This window comes from Drosophila hydei, unplaced genomic scaffold, assembly GCF_003285905.1.
Source record: "Drosophila hydei strain 15085-1641.00,03,60 unplaced genomic scaffold, DhydRS2 tig00008114-arrow-pilon, whole genome shotgun sequence".
Classification (NCBI taxonomy): domain Eukaryota; kingdom Metazoa; phylum Arthropoda; class Insecta; order Diptera; family Drosophilidae; genus Drosophila; species Drosophila hydei.
In genome coordinates, this window is record NW_022045827.1 from 9163742 (window position 1) to 9177019 (window position 13278).

A 13278-nucleotide genomic window follows, 5' to 3' on the forward strand; every position below is an offset into this window, starting at 1 on the left:
AAGACAGCTGCTTTGCAAAATTTCTTTTCTTCTCTTCGCCTTTTATTCTTTATTTTCTTTTTTTTTATTTTTTTTGTTATTGTCGCGCCGTTTTGTATTGAATTTTCCACAATTTCTGCCACGCCGCGCGCGCTCACTTTTACGATCTGCCCGCAAATGTTCTGTGTACGAATTTCAAGCAATGTCCTATACTAAAGCTACACACGAAGAGAAAGATGTAGTCTCTTTCCATTTCCCCATGAGTTTGTTGAGTTTGTCGAGCAATTTGTTTGACTGACTTTGCTGCTCTACGTTTGACTGCCAGTTAATTTCATTTCTTCTCTTTGATTACATTTTCATTTCGAGTGCGGAAAAACAAATTTGTTGACTTAATTAGGTGTAGTTGTTTTGTTGATTTTCTTTTTCATTGCTGGTGTTTTGTTATATCGTGATTCTTTCGCATAATTTTTCGCGTGCGTCTCGGTGCTTCGGTTTATCTATATTATTATTATTATATATATATACTTTTTTTAATTTCACGCGCGACACACGTCCCGTTCGCTCGACGTCAGAACAACAACAATGGAAATAACATTAAATTATAAAGGCATATGTTAAGCTCAAAATAGCACTGTTACGTTTGCAGACTTTTAGAGCAGTGTGGCCAGCGACAGCTCGAGTGCTGGTATAAAAAATACCAAGCAAAATGAAATTTGTTAAATTCTACGATTATTTTACATCATTTATGCTTATAAATCCATACATTAATTTGTTTTTGGGGAAAAATTGTTAAGAGATTATAAAATTATTTATTTTTATAAGTTTTTATATTTATTTATATTTTTAGAAATTATTTCAACTTTGTTTATTATTTTTTAATCTATACAAGTTACAAACATTTATTAAATGTTTTTGTTTTGTTTTTTTTTTTTTTAGAAAAACTGTACAAATTGTCATTGATTTTAAATTATGCATCGGTTATCACAGTGAAAACAAAAAATTTTTATATGGATTTTAAACTATGAAAAAATGATTCGACTTTAAAACTAAAATTTAAACTATTAATTATTAGTTTTTCTTTTTCTTCTTTTCGGACTGACCCAAGCCCTGGGATTCCTGATATTGCCGCACAATCTGTTCCTGTACATCGGGCAGGCATGGCGAATAGCGTGAATATTCCATGGTGAACTCGCCCTTGCCCTGAGTACTCGATCTGAAATTAAAAAAATAAATATTTATCAATAAGAATTCTTGTTGGGTTTCGTTAGTTCAGTTACCTCAGTTCACTGGCATAGCCAAACATGTCGTTGAGCGGCACCTCAGCGTAGACGGTGAACCAGCCCTCAGTGCCTTCTGTGCCTGTGATGATGCCGTGCCGCTTGCTCAGATGACCCATGACAGCGCCTTGGAATTCCTCGGGCGCTGTCACCTCTACCAGCATGATGGGCTCCAGTATTTGCCAGGCGCCATTCTGGAAGACCTCCTTGATGGCGCCATGGGCAGCCAACATAAATGCCAGCTCACTGGAGTCCACAATGTGATGACCACCATCCTGTAGACGGAATCGAATGCCGGCCAACTTATGCCCAGACAACATGCCGCGCTCGCTCATCTCACGGTAGCCCTTCTCCACGCCGGGCACAAACTGCTTGGGAACATTGGTGCCTACTGTTTCGTCCACGAATTCGAGCAATGTATTTTGAGTGGGTGGCAGTGGCTCCATGACGCCAATAATGCGGGCATACTGACCCGAACCGCCAGACTGCTTTTTGTGGAGGTAATCGAATTCGCAGGGCCCCACAAGCGTTTCTCGGAATGCTACCTTGGGCTTGCCCAGCGTCACAGGGCAGCCATACTCGCGCTCCATGCGCTGTGCATAGATCTCTAAATGCAGCTCACCCATGCCAGAGACAAGCGTTTCCTTGATATCATTGTCGAATTTAAAATGGAAGGTGGGATCCTCCTTGGTGAACCGAGCAATGGCCTTAGAGAAATTGTCCCGATCCTTGGTGTTGTTTGGCTTAATGGCCATGGACACAACCGGTTCGGGCACAAATATCGATTCCATGGACATATTATTCTTGGGATTGGTGGTGAAAGTGTCGCCCGAAGCGCAGTCAACGCCAAAAAGTGCAAAAATGTCGCCGGCAAAGACCTCGTTGACGTCCTCCATTTGATTGGAGTGCAATCGGACGAGACGGGCGATGCGCACCTTTTTGTTGTTGCGGGCATTGAAGATGTTGTCACCTTTGCGGAGCACACCCTGATAGCAGCGCAAATAGGTCAATTGGCCAAAGCGACCAGCCTCCAGCTTGAAAGCCAATCCCATGAAAGGTTCCTTGCCATCTCGCGCCGGATTGAGAACAACTTGTTGTTTCTCTTCACCCTCCTTTTCGATGAACGCGAGGTTTTCAACCTCTCCTGGGTTCGGCAGGTAATCGATAACTGCATCGAGCAGCGGCTGCACGCCCTTATTCTTCAGTGCCGTGCCCACCAAGACGGGTGTAAAGGTACGCTTAATGCAGGTGCGTCGCAGTGCCGCTTTAATGTCCGCCTCCGTGAAGGGCTTCTCCTCCAGAAAGAGTTCGCCCAATGTTTCGTCAGCGTTTGACAGATGTTCAATGAGCTCCTGCCGACGCTCCTGACTCTCGACACGCATATCCTGCGGTATCTCGTCTAGGCGCAAATCCATGCCATGCTCACCTTCGAAGTATATGGCACGTTCCTGCACAAGATCCACAATACCTTTACAGCTGCTCTCCACACCAATAGGCAGCTGTATAAAGGCGGCGTTGTGGTTCAACTTCGAACGCATCTGCGACAGCACTCGGTAGGGATTTGACCCCATACGATCTAGCTTGTTGATAAAAGCCAGGCAGGGCACATTGTACCGCTTCATTTGCCTGTTCACCGTTAAAGTCTGGCTCTGAACGCCACCCACAGCACATAGCACAAGCACAGCGCCGTCCAGGACTCGCAGAGCACGCTCCACCTCGACCGTAAAGTCCACGTGACCGGGTGTATCAATGATATTGATGTTGGTATCCTTCCACACCGTGTACGTAGCCGCTGATTGAATGGTAATACCACGCTGTCGCTCCAGCTCCATGCTATCCATCGTTGCGCCCACATTGTCCTTGCCGCGCACCTCGTGCATCTCAGCAATGCGTCCTGTATAAAACAGAATACGTTCCGTTAGCGTTGTCTTACCGCTGTCTATGTGAGCCGAGATGCCAATGTTGCGGATGCGCTCGATGGGCTTATGCTCTGCGTATTTTGCATGGGAGCTGTAACCGCATTGTAGCTAAAAATGCATCCGAAATTCAAATTACATAATGAGCCGATTGATCATGCTATAGAACTGATGAAATACCAATTAAATACATACCTGACGCACAGTTTTTAGCGCGCTAAGACGCAGCGGCAGGTTGCTGTTTAGCACACGTGTTATTAGCGTCATTTTTAATGCTTTTTAATTAATAAATTAGGTAATTTTACTAAAAACACGCGCTCGGTGCCGCAGCGACAACAGCTGGTCGCGTAAAGAGTAAGCAGTGCTGCTTAACAGTGCTGACATTAGTGCTGGTAAATGGCCACACATCGATAACTTTGCTATCGATAAGCCCAATTTGAATTTGAATTTTGGCACCATAAAACTTAAGTATTTGAAAGCAGCAATAAAGTGTTAAACATATCTTTTTCGTAAATACATTTCAAATGAAAAATAAATGTATACTGCTGAAGGATTCTCTCTAAAATCAGCTGAAAGATTCTCCTCTGGCTCAGTTGAAATATTCGCTTTTAAAATTCTTTGCCGTACAATTATTTCGCTCCGGAAGATGCGCCTTAAAGTATGCTGTAAGTGAAAAGCCCGCTTTTAAGTTACCTGAAGGAGTTGCTTATGAAAATATTGCAAGACTTGAGAAGCCCAGTGAAACAGATTTAAAATATTTATTCGAGATCAATTCCAGGAGATCGAAATGTGTTCGGTTTGTTTTGTGTGTTGATATGTTAACATTACAATATTTAAATTAAGTGAGAATATCTATATTGGTTTGTTGCAGCTTTGTGCCATTAAGCGCACACGGAATCGAAGAGGGGGACGGTTACGGTAACGATGTCTTGTACATAAATACATATATAATACCATTAATACAGATATATTTCTTAGTGTTTTACAATAAATATTTTGATGCCGCTTGCTGGCTAACTAAATCATCGATTCAAACGGAAGTTTCTGTTGATGTAAGATATCCACGCCACAATGGCTTCGTCGTATCAAATTTTCGGTTCTGTAAAAACGAAATTCGGAAATTAATAAACGCGAGCAAAGCCAAGATTCAAATCTAGTTCTGCCATCATACCTAAACACATATAGTAAAATACAAGATTGTTAACGAGCAGATTATTATGAGTTATTTTTAGACATCAACACGATGCAAATGAGTTGATGTTTGATTGACTGATTGACTGATTGATAGATGCTTGATACGTTTTAATGGGAGCAGGCAGATACGAAATCTTATTGAGTGCTCTATATGTATTTATGTATGTACAATGTGCCACACTCAGAACTATGCACAAAATACACTGAAACAAAAAGAGACTAGGGCGCACAGAATGAAACATAGAGATATAGAATTAATACTTTTATTCAATATTTAGACGTATGCATATATATTTATGTATTTAATGAATAGACGTGTGTTTCAGAACTTAGCATACTGCGTAAATTATAATACATTTGTATACAGCTATTTGTTTGGTATTCATTTCAATTGTGTTTTGGCTAAGTGTTTCCAAGACGGCTTTTCACTAATTTCTCATGCGTTAGTTTAATTACGTACACCAATAAATCCGCACCCTACAATATGATCACAGCTTATCTAACCCAAGTATTATCGATCGACTTGAAACGAGCCCGACAAATTCTTTGTGTGTGTTTGTGTCAAATTAAGATCAAACATAAAAGGAACCATTTATATAGAGTCGATAATTGTATAAGGAGAGTTCGTGTTACTTTGAATTGACACTGGTTCGGTATGAAATCTGTTATAAAATTGCTTTAAAAAAGTGTTATACATTTGGCTATTCCTATAGCCTTTGAGCCCGATAATACTTCTAAAACTAGTTTAGCTCAGCTCAACATCTATGCTGTGAATATTTTTTCTTTAGGCAGATAGTAAATTCTACTGGCACACTTACAAATGTTTACCCAACTTTCTCAAAAATTCACTACGAATAATTTGTATATATATATATGTTATTTTTATGATATATTCGACATTCACGCGCTCGCTAGGTTCGCTCTGAGGCGATCTAACGAAACTTTGTGCATTTGTTCTACGCATTGTGAGTTCTCAACGAAACATCGGTTCGCTTAGGTAGTTTGGTATATAATTGGGTAATGCCCGATGGGGCCACTTAGACGGGTGTTATGTTCGCTGGGCTCTGGGCGGCAACAACGGCACCTTCGAGCTTGGCAGCCGCCTCCTTGCAGTTGCTCGGCTGCTGTTGGCTTGTCGGCAGCATTTGAGTTGTCATCTTGTTTGTGGTGCTCTCATTGTACTCATCGGCCTCGTGCATGGGCGATAGGCGTGGCGAAAGGGCAGCATTGGTTGAGGAACTGAGGAGCATGGTCGAATGCAAATGAATGATATTTATATATGTATATATAAATGTGTTAGTAAAGATGTTTAGCTTGGCCTATAGGTGACTCGACTAGCCGCATACGAGTCGGTATACTCGGGAGTGGCTGCTTGTAACTACTCTGGTACACTTACTGGTTGCCATTGATATGACGCACTTTAACGGTAACGGGTATGATCAGCTGCTCGGAGGTGCCGTCCTTGTTGATCTGCTGCCAGACTGTCGTACGATTCACGTCCGTTGGTGCAGAGCCCGCAGCAGTGCTGCCCATTTTGTTGCCCGTTAACGGTATGTGTATGGTTGTGGCCGCCGAGCCAGCGCCGGCGCTCTTCGAATTATAGGCAGCACTCCCAGTGCCGGCGGGCGGCTGTTGATTCTGATGATGATTGTCCTTCAATAGAAGACATTCATAGGCATAGTTTTTGTTTGTTGGTTTTATGATTTTCCACAGCTCACAAAAGTATAAGAGTGAAAGAGATATAAAGTGAAGGTGGAGAGAGAGAGAAAGAGAGATCGCTCTGTGTCTTAGATACGTTGTGGGTGAGAGTGTGTTCTTTCTAAGAGCCAATGCGGTGTGGTGTGGCGTGGAGCTATAAATTTAGATGTCGTTTTCTCTCGTTTTGTTTTGCCAAATACTTTTATTTTTTGTATTTTTTTGGGTTTTGTGTTGGCTTTTTAATTTACAACAATGTCGCTACAATTTATTAATATTTTTTGTTTGCCAATTTCGTTTCGTAGTTTGTAATTTGTTATGGTTAGTTACTTGTACTATGATCTTGTTGTGGACTATAAAATTATTTAACATGTACATTTAATACATTTACACCGTGTAAACGCGTCAGCGCCGACTACTTAAGCTTAAGTTTCATTAACATATACATACATATAGATATTTAGTATTGATATAAATACAATATAGTTCAGAGTAGCATAGAGTAAGTAAAGATAACACATTTCATAATTGAATAATATGCATTGGGAAATAATAGAATTTCGGTAAGCATATACAAATGGGGCCGTGGGCTTAGGTACAATTACGTTTGGATTTAATTGCAATAGCATAATAATTGAGCAATTAGATGGAGAGTAAAGACAACAAAACAAAAGTATATAGATAAAGTCGTATGAGCAAACAGATATTTGAAGAAAATGTTTAACAAAATGCAAAAATGTTGCATGCTACGAATTAAAAACAAAAATTGCGAAACAATTTACAGAATACTGTTAAAAAAGAAACACAGCAAAATGTTTTCACTCGTATGTCTATACGAAGGCGTTATGTAAGAACCCATAGATATATATAAATAGTAAAGTAATGCATTTTTATACAACAAAATGCAGAAATCTCTAAAAATAATTTCCATTATAGAATACCAACAAATTAGATACAAATCAAATCGATCCGTGGTGGATTGTGCAGCACTGCAAACGCAAACGAAATGGGCAGCACTGGAGTGTTAAGTGTTTCTTTGCGTGTGACCAGATCAATCAATCAATCCGGCTTGACTGTCGTTTTCAATTGTGATGATGTGGTGTGTGCTGTGTGCTGTGTTTGGGGTTTTGTTGTCTTTGTGTCTGTGCCAAGAGCGAGGCGTGCCCCGTTTACTTGTTGAGCAAACTACTTTGTGCCTCGAACTCCTTCTCATTTGCATTTGAGGTATTGCACTTAATCAGGGCGACGGCATTGGCGCCGACGTCCATGCCACCATCGAGGCTGCCCTTCGGTTCGCGCTTGCCGCGACCACCGAAGCAGGGTAAATATTTCTGACAAAAGCCCACCTCAGCGTCCAGTTGATGCAGATCGTCCGCCGCAGCGCGTTTCGTCATCTCCGGCATAATATCGTCCAGTATTTTGAGCTCGCGTCGAGTGAACACAAAATCTAAGGACTTGCGTATGCCAATCATCACCACCAACATCAGTGGGAAGAGGATCGAGGTCTGGGAGAAGCTCTTAATGAGCCACAAGATAATCAGACAGGCCAACTGTATGATTGTAAACAAATGTACGCGCTTGATGGGTACCTGCAGGAGCAACAGCAGAGATTACGGATAAGACACCTTTGGCCTTGGACTCTAGCCAGGTGGACTTACCTGACGCAGGAACATGTAGTCCGGCTGATATTTGGCTGGCATGAACATAATGAGAATGCGATCGAAGAACTGCAGACCCTTGAGCGAGGCCACGCCCATGTAGAGAAAGACGCCAAACAGCACCGGCATGGGAATGTGTCCGAGCAGCGGTGTCAACAGCACCGAACCGCCAATTGTCAGGAAGATCATGATGTGAGTCACACGCTGCTCGCGCACACCCAAGAACTGCGGCTTCTCACCAGGGGCACTGCACTCCGATTCCAGTTTCAGTGAATTGACATGATTAATGCTCAGCACAGTGGCCGCCACGAACCTGGCAATGGGTAGACATAGTTAGACTTGACCAAGGCCAGGACTATTAGCGCTCATCACTCACCATGGCAGGCCCATCATGCTGCAGATGGCAATCAGGCCGGAGAGCACAAACAGATCCAAATGGTAGCCACAGCCCTTCTTCAACTTGTTCTCCTTGCGATTGACGATCACAGCCGTGATTTGCTGATCCATAAATATGAGTATGGTGCCGAGCATGGCTGGGAACACGGCGATGATCGGTGACCACCAGGGATTCTTCTCGGTGAATGGCGGTATTAGCCAGCCGCGTGTGTTCAGCGTCGGCTTCAGTTCATGCGGCACCTCCAGCTTCTGCGTGGGCACGCCCAGCGAGTAGTCAAAGAAGGTCATCGCGAAGATGGCAATCAGAACCGAGAAATCGCTAATATATTGTCGAACGATTGAGGGGAAGAACAGGGCATTCTTGAATTCCTTGAGCATGGTCGAGAAGATAAAGGTGCCACTGCACAGAACCACGGACATGAGGAAGACGTTTTCGGTGGGTGGAGTACCGCAGTCGGTGCCAGTGAGTGTGCCGTTGTAGAGCTAAACGGGGGGAGGGAGTGATTAAGAGAGAAGCCAATAGCTGAGGGTTAAGTAAGTTCGAGACTTACCTCACATGAATCCCATTTATACTTGGCAAACTCCATCACGCTGGCATTACTCTGCAGTGGCGGCGTACAGATGCAATCGTAAATGCCCTGATTTACCGGGAAGGTCTTACCAATAATGACCACATTCTCGATGGCCTTGTAGACGAAGATAACAGCGATTAGGGTGGCAAAGTTCTCCTCGGTGAAGCGCGTTATGTAACAGACGAGCGCGCTGGCATCGATCGCGGTCAGCACGATACAAATGGCGGCGACCCACATGCCGATCCAGAACCGGAATGTCATATAGTCCCAGCCCTGAGCCATCGAGAACTCATAGACAATGGACTCAAAGACCAGTACTGGACCGGTGGAACCCAAAATTGTCAACGGCTGACCGGAAAAGAAGCCATAACCCATGCCGCAAACAAATCCCGATACCAGCGACTCCATGGCAGCCATATTCTTGCCCGTGGCCTCCGACAGCAGGCCGCCAAATGTGATGATCGGCGAGAGACATGCAAAATACAAGAAGATCCACGAAGCCACGCACTGCATGGAGAGCGCATCGCGATAATCGCTCCAGTACCAGGGCGACTTGCGCTTAAAATCATTGATCAATCCGCCAAATAGACGCCCGGTGCGTGACAGGCCGGACTCTTCGCGCAAACGCTGCTCCTCCTCCTCCTCGTCGATCTCCTCCTTGGGCAGCTCGGGCGGTCGCTTGCGTATCTCCTGGGATGGTATTGCTGCTGGTGGCTCAATGCGTATGGTTGGATCCCATTCGCCTGGTGGTAATACTGTAACCGCATCCAAAAACTCATCCACGCCGGCCAGCAAGTGATCGCGTTTGCGTGCCCTATAAGCCACCTCATGGAAGATCTCGTCTGACATCAGCGTGGCCATGGCCCGTCCTATCTCATGGAAATTACTCTGGCTACCCGGCGGACCTAGCAGTATGAAAATGAATCTGTGGAATATTTCACATAGAAGTTGAAGCTCTTCCCGTAATCTTATACTGTTTGATGATTGGCTCACCTGGTGGGCACTGGCACCTCGGTGAGATCACCCATGACGGCCGCCTGGCTCAGGCGGATGAAACAGGAGAGTGTGCGCTCCAGGAAATCCACCTCGCCCACCAGAATGTTGCTCGCCTCCGCGCCTGGCGGTATTTTGCGCATGAAGTGCGTGTTGCCCTTGTGTTGCTGCTCGGCCAGCTCCGTGCCGCTGGTCTGCCTGGCCATCGAGTGGCTGCTGGGGCTCTTGACCATGTCCTCTGTGATCATGGGCAGATTTTGTTTGGGCCGCAGATTTTTGGAATTTGATTTGTTCTCTACATTAGTCAAGTTCGGTATCGCAGGGTGTTGTGTGAGGTTCGTGGTTGGGTTGCGATTTTTCGTGTTAATTTTTGGTTTTGGATTTTTTGTGGTTCGGGCGTGCGAGTTGTTGGTAGAGTTGTGTATTGTTTATTGTTTATTGGATATATAGGCATTACAACAACGGCAACGGCAACGGCAACGACAACAACAACAGAAAATCATAAATTTTGTAAGGAAAAAATAAAACAATAGAATTGCGAAAAGTTTCATTTAGAAATTTTCATTTCAGGACAAAGAACAACATGCAAAAAACGGTAAATTTTATGTGTGAGTGAAAAGCGTGCTTGTGTGTGTGTGTGTGTGTGTCTTGAGGTGTATTTATATACTCAAAGTTCTCACATACTTAGAGCTTGTTAGAAAACTGTTGTTGGTTCCAATGTTTCATCAGCCAAGGCACATGCAAATTTTCTTTCTTTTCGATTTTGGCTTTTCTGGATCTATTTTTCTATATATTTGTTTTTTTTTTTTTTGACTACCAAATAAAGAGACTACATTTGGGTTCGAATTGCAGTTACAATTTTTGTTTGTAAGTAAAACAAAGAAGCAGACACGTAAACGATAACGATAACGATAACTTTTGGTTCTTGATAGTTGGGGAAGTTTTTGGTTGTTTACCAAGCGCTCTGTTGCTGGGCTTGCCGGGCACCGTTAAAAAACGCCCCATTCCCATGCCCAGTGCACTGGAACTGCCATTGGTATTGCCAGGTGGTCCGGGCTCGCTGGCGGTCAGCGACAGCGGCGTTGTAGCCATTAAACTGCTCCCAGACTGCTCTTCAACTGCAAATTGTTTTTTTGTTTTTGTTTTGGTTCATTAAAATGTGTAAAAACAGAAAAACAAAACTAAATCAAAACTGAAAAACCAAAAATATATCTAAGAATCTCGCGTTAGGTCGATTGCATCATGTTGAAATTTATATCTGTCTATGGCTGGAACCTAGTTCTATGCCTCGTTTAAATAGTGTGTGAGTTGACAGCACAAAAAGTAGTTTTCGGGCTTATAGAGAAGTTGTTCAAAAAGGTTTCAGAAAGATCAGATTGATTTTCAAACAGAAGCGAGTTGGAATATTTGGCATAAAGTGAGAGATAGACAGAGAGAGAGACAGTGAGAGAGAGAGAGAGAGTTGGATATAATAGTTTAACTAGTTAGATATCTTTGTTAAATACAGCGTGCTATGGTAGGTACACTTTACGCAAAGAAGTAAAACCATATAAAGAGTTTGGAATAGATCGTTTTTGGCTATTACTTGGCAAGTGGCTCGTCGTTGGCTGCTGTGTTGCTTGTCCTTGTTGGCTAGATGGGACATGCGAGGGCGAGGCGCCCGCATGAAACCAGGTGGTAACGCCAATAGCGCCCATGTCGGCTTACGTATAATAGGAGCGTGAAAATCGAGAGCGAGCGATGGTTAGAAGTTGTGTTAGCAAATGCTTACACAGCGCAGCTTGGTGACTTACTTAGCTAGTGTTTGTGGGTGATTGATGGATGGAAAACGAGATGATTTAGCTGATGGTATGCATGAGCGATATCGTAGTCAAAGTGCATTAAGCTGGCATTGATACGATCATACTGAGAACTTGACTTTCTATTCAGGACCAGAGTAACGAGTCAGCTATGTGCGTGCTCTCTATACAGCTGATGTGGATCTGGAGCATTTGGCGGTGCATTGAAAGCAACTTGTTTGTTTTTTTTTTTGTGTGGGAGATACCTGTGGGAACAGCGAGATAACAACCACGCTGATCCTTACTGGCCACATAGGTAGGCGTCACGGGCGAACGGCATCCATCCAAGCCAAAACCAGGTGACGAGGCATGCAGTGACTGCCCAGTTGCGTCTAAGCAACCCCATTTGAGTTTTGGTGGGCAATATTTAAGTGAATATAGGTTTTTAGTATCGGACACTCGACTCATGATGATGATGCGCAACAAACGAACGAGATGAGCTTAGAGTAACCTGATCAAGTACTGGAGCGTATCCAGGGCAATACTCACTTTTTGACGACGACTGATTGCGCATGTCCGCCAGGGAGCGTATGATCGGCAAACGGGTTTTCTTGGCATACTCGTGCTGATGACGATGCCGGCGCAACAGGGCATCCTTGACCTTGTCCTTGACGTTGGCGGGCAGTGTGCCTCCGCTGACCATCTGATCGCAGACCAGATCGGCCACTAGCTCCAGGTTGGTGGCCTCCATGTCCAGCATGACGCTGCCGTTGGTCAGCAGGCCACGCAGCTCGAATAGGGCGTGCAGCGAGAGTGTTGCCACATGGGGCTTGGACCAGCGATTGCCACCCTCTTCGACATCCTCCTCGAATTTGATCCAGCGTGCCGTTTCCTTCCATTCAATCTCATCGCCTTCCTTCACCAGCGTGCCCATCTCCGAGAACAGAGGATGCGACACATGGGAGCCATCGTCCACATCCTCACCCAATATAAATTGTACGCGTTGCGCGGGCGGCGTCACTGGAGATAGGTTGAAGGTTGAAAAATACGATTAGCTTGTTTAATATGTAAGACATGGCCAAAACCCGCTTAATTGGCCAACATAAATAGCGCCAATCCGTTTGGGATTTGCCCTCGAACAGATGGCCTTTCAGCTGTGGGTTAGTTGTGGGCTTGCATGATGTAGGCTGTGCCTGATGATTCTTGATGCTGATTATAAATGAGCCTTGAAAGTTAGCTATGATAGATGTATCCTAAATAGACACCTGAGCTTCAAGCGCTTGAGAAACTTTAACTCTTGCAATCAAAATTGGTTTTAAATCATATTTCAAAAACCTTCAATCGAACTGCTTGAGAATTTCTTGTTAATTTTTAGTATTTTATTTAAGTTGTCTGCTTCAATCCAGCTGCCTAAAGAGCATGTTTGTTCTCTCAGCATATTTAGACTCCAGCACGTACCTAGTTACGTACTCATAAACAAGTTTGTATCTTTAGGATTAGCCTTAAACTCATATCATAAGCTGTAAACTGAATTCCTAAACATAAACAGGGAGGTTAACACGCTGCCGCCTTACAGTATAAAAGGGCATTTGTTGCTTTTAAGTGAAAGATTTTCAATGCATATAAACATTGAGTGGGGCATAGATAGATGTAGACATTGTCAGGAAGCTTGGCTAAGTTTGTTGACATTGTAGTAATATTGTTAAACTCATAACTTATATAAATAACTGTAGCTCAACTTGAACTCATATTCATGTCATCTATAACTCAGCGACAAGACAGACGTAAAATGATTCATGGCAAATCTTATGCTATATTTT

General features: G+C 43.6%; 2 protein-coding genes across 17 annotated transcripts in view; both read right to left on the reverse strand.

Annotated features, from left to right (window-relative positions):
* Positions 1 to 960: 960 nt before the first annotated feature.
* On the reverse strand, positions 961 to 3551 carry LOC111602107 (elongation factor G, mitochondrial). The gene is made up of 3 exons (XM_023319054.2): positions 3368 to 3551; positions 1257 to 3283; positions 961 to 1192 (listed from the first exon to the last, which is right to left on the reverse strand). Exons 1-3 carry the CDS (start codon positions 3437 to 3439, stop codon positions 1048 to 1050), a joined length of 2244 nt encoding a protein of 747 aa, XP_023174822.2. The 5' UTR covers positions 3440 to 3551; the 3' UTR covers positions 961 to 1047.
* A 394-nt stretch (positions 3552 to 3945) lies between these two features.
* Positions 3946 to 13278, reverse strand: part of LOC111602018 (sodium bicarbonate cotransporter 3) — a 28233-nt gene continuing 18900 nt past the window's right edge. For 4 of the 16 annotated variants that reach the window (XM_023318968.2, XM_023318921.2, XM_023318974.2 and 1 more), the window contains 9 exons: positions 12008 to 12478; positions 11266 to 11382; positions 9681 to 9975; positions 8667 to 9612; positions 8096 to 8598; positions 7720 to 8032; positions 7408 to 7650; positions 5763 to 6019; positions 4648 to 5605 (listed from right to left, as the gene is read on the reverse strand). In XM_023318968.2, coding sequence (XP_023174736.2) covers positions 5404 to 5605; positions 5763 to 6019; positions 7408 to 7650; positions 7720 to 8032; positions 8096 to 8598; positions 8667 to 9612; positions 9681 to 9975; positions 11266 to 11382; positions 12008 to 12478 — 3347 coding nt within the window. In that variant the 3' untranslated portion in view covers positions 4648 to 5403. Of the gene's footprint in view, positions 4272 to 4646; positions 5606 to 5762; positions 6020 to 6995; positions 7651 to 7719; positions 8033 to 8095; positions 8599 to 8666; positions 9613 to 9680; positions 9976 to 10636; positions 10799 to 11265; positions 11383 to 11724; positions 11958 to 12007; positions 12479 to 13278 lie in introns of those variants that run through there. The other 12 variants (XM_023318953.2, XM_023318927.2, XM_023318935.2 and 9 more) reach the window with 12 other exon arrangements.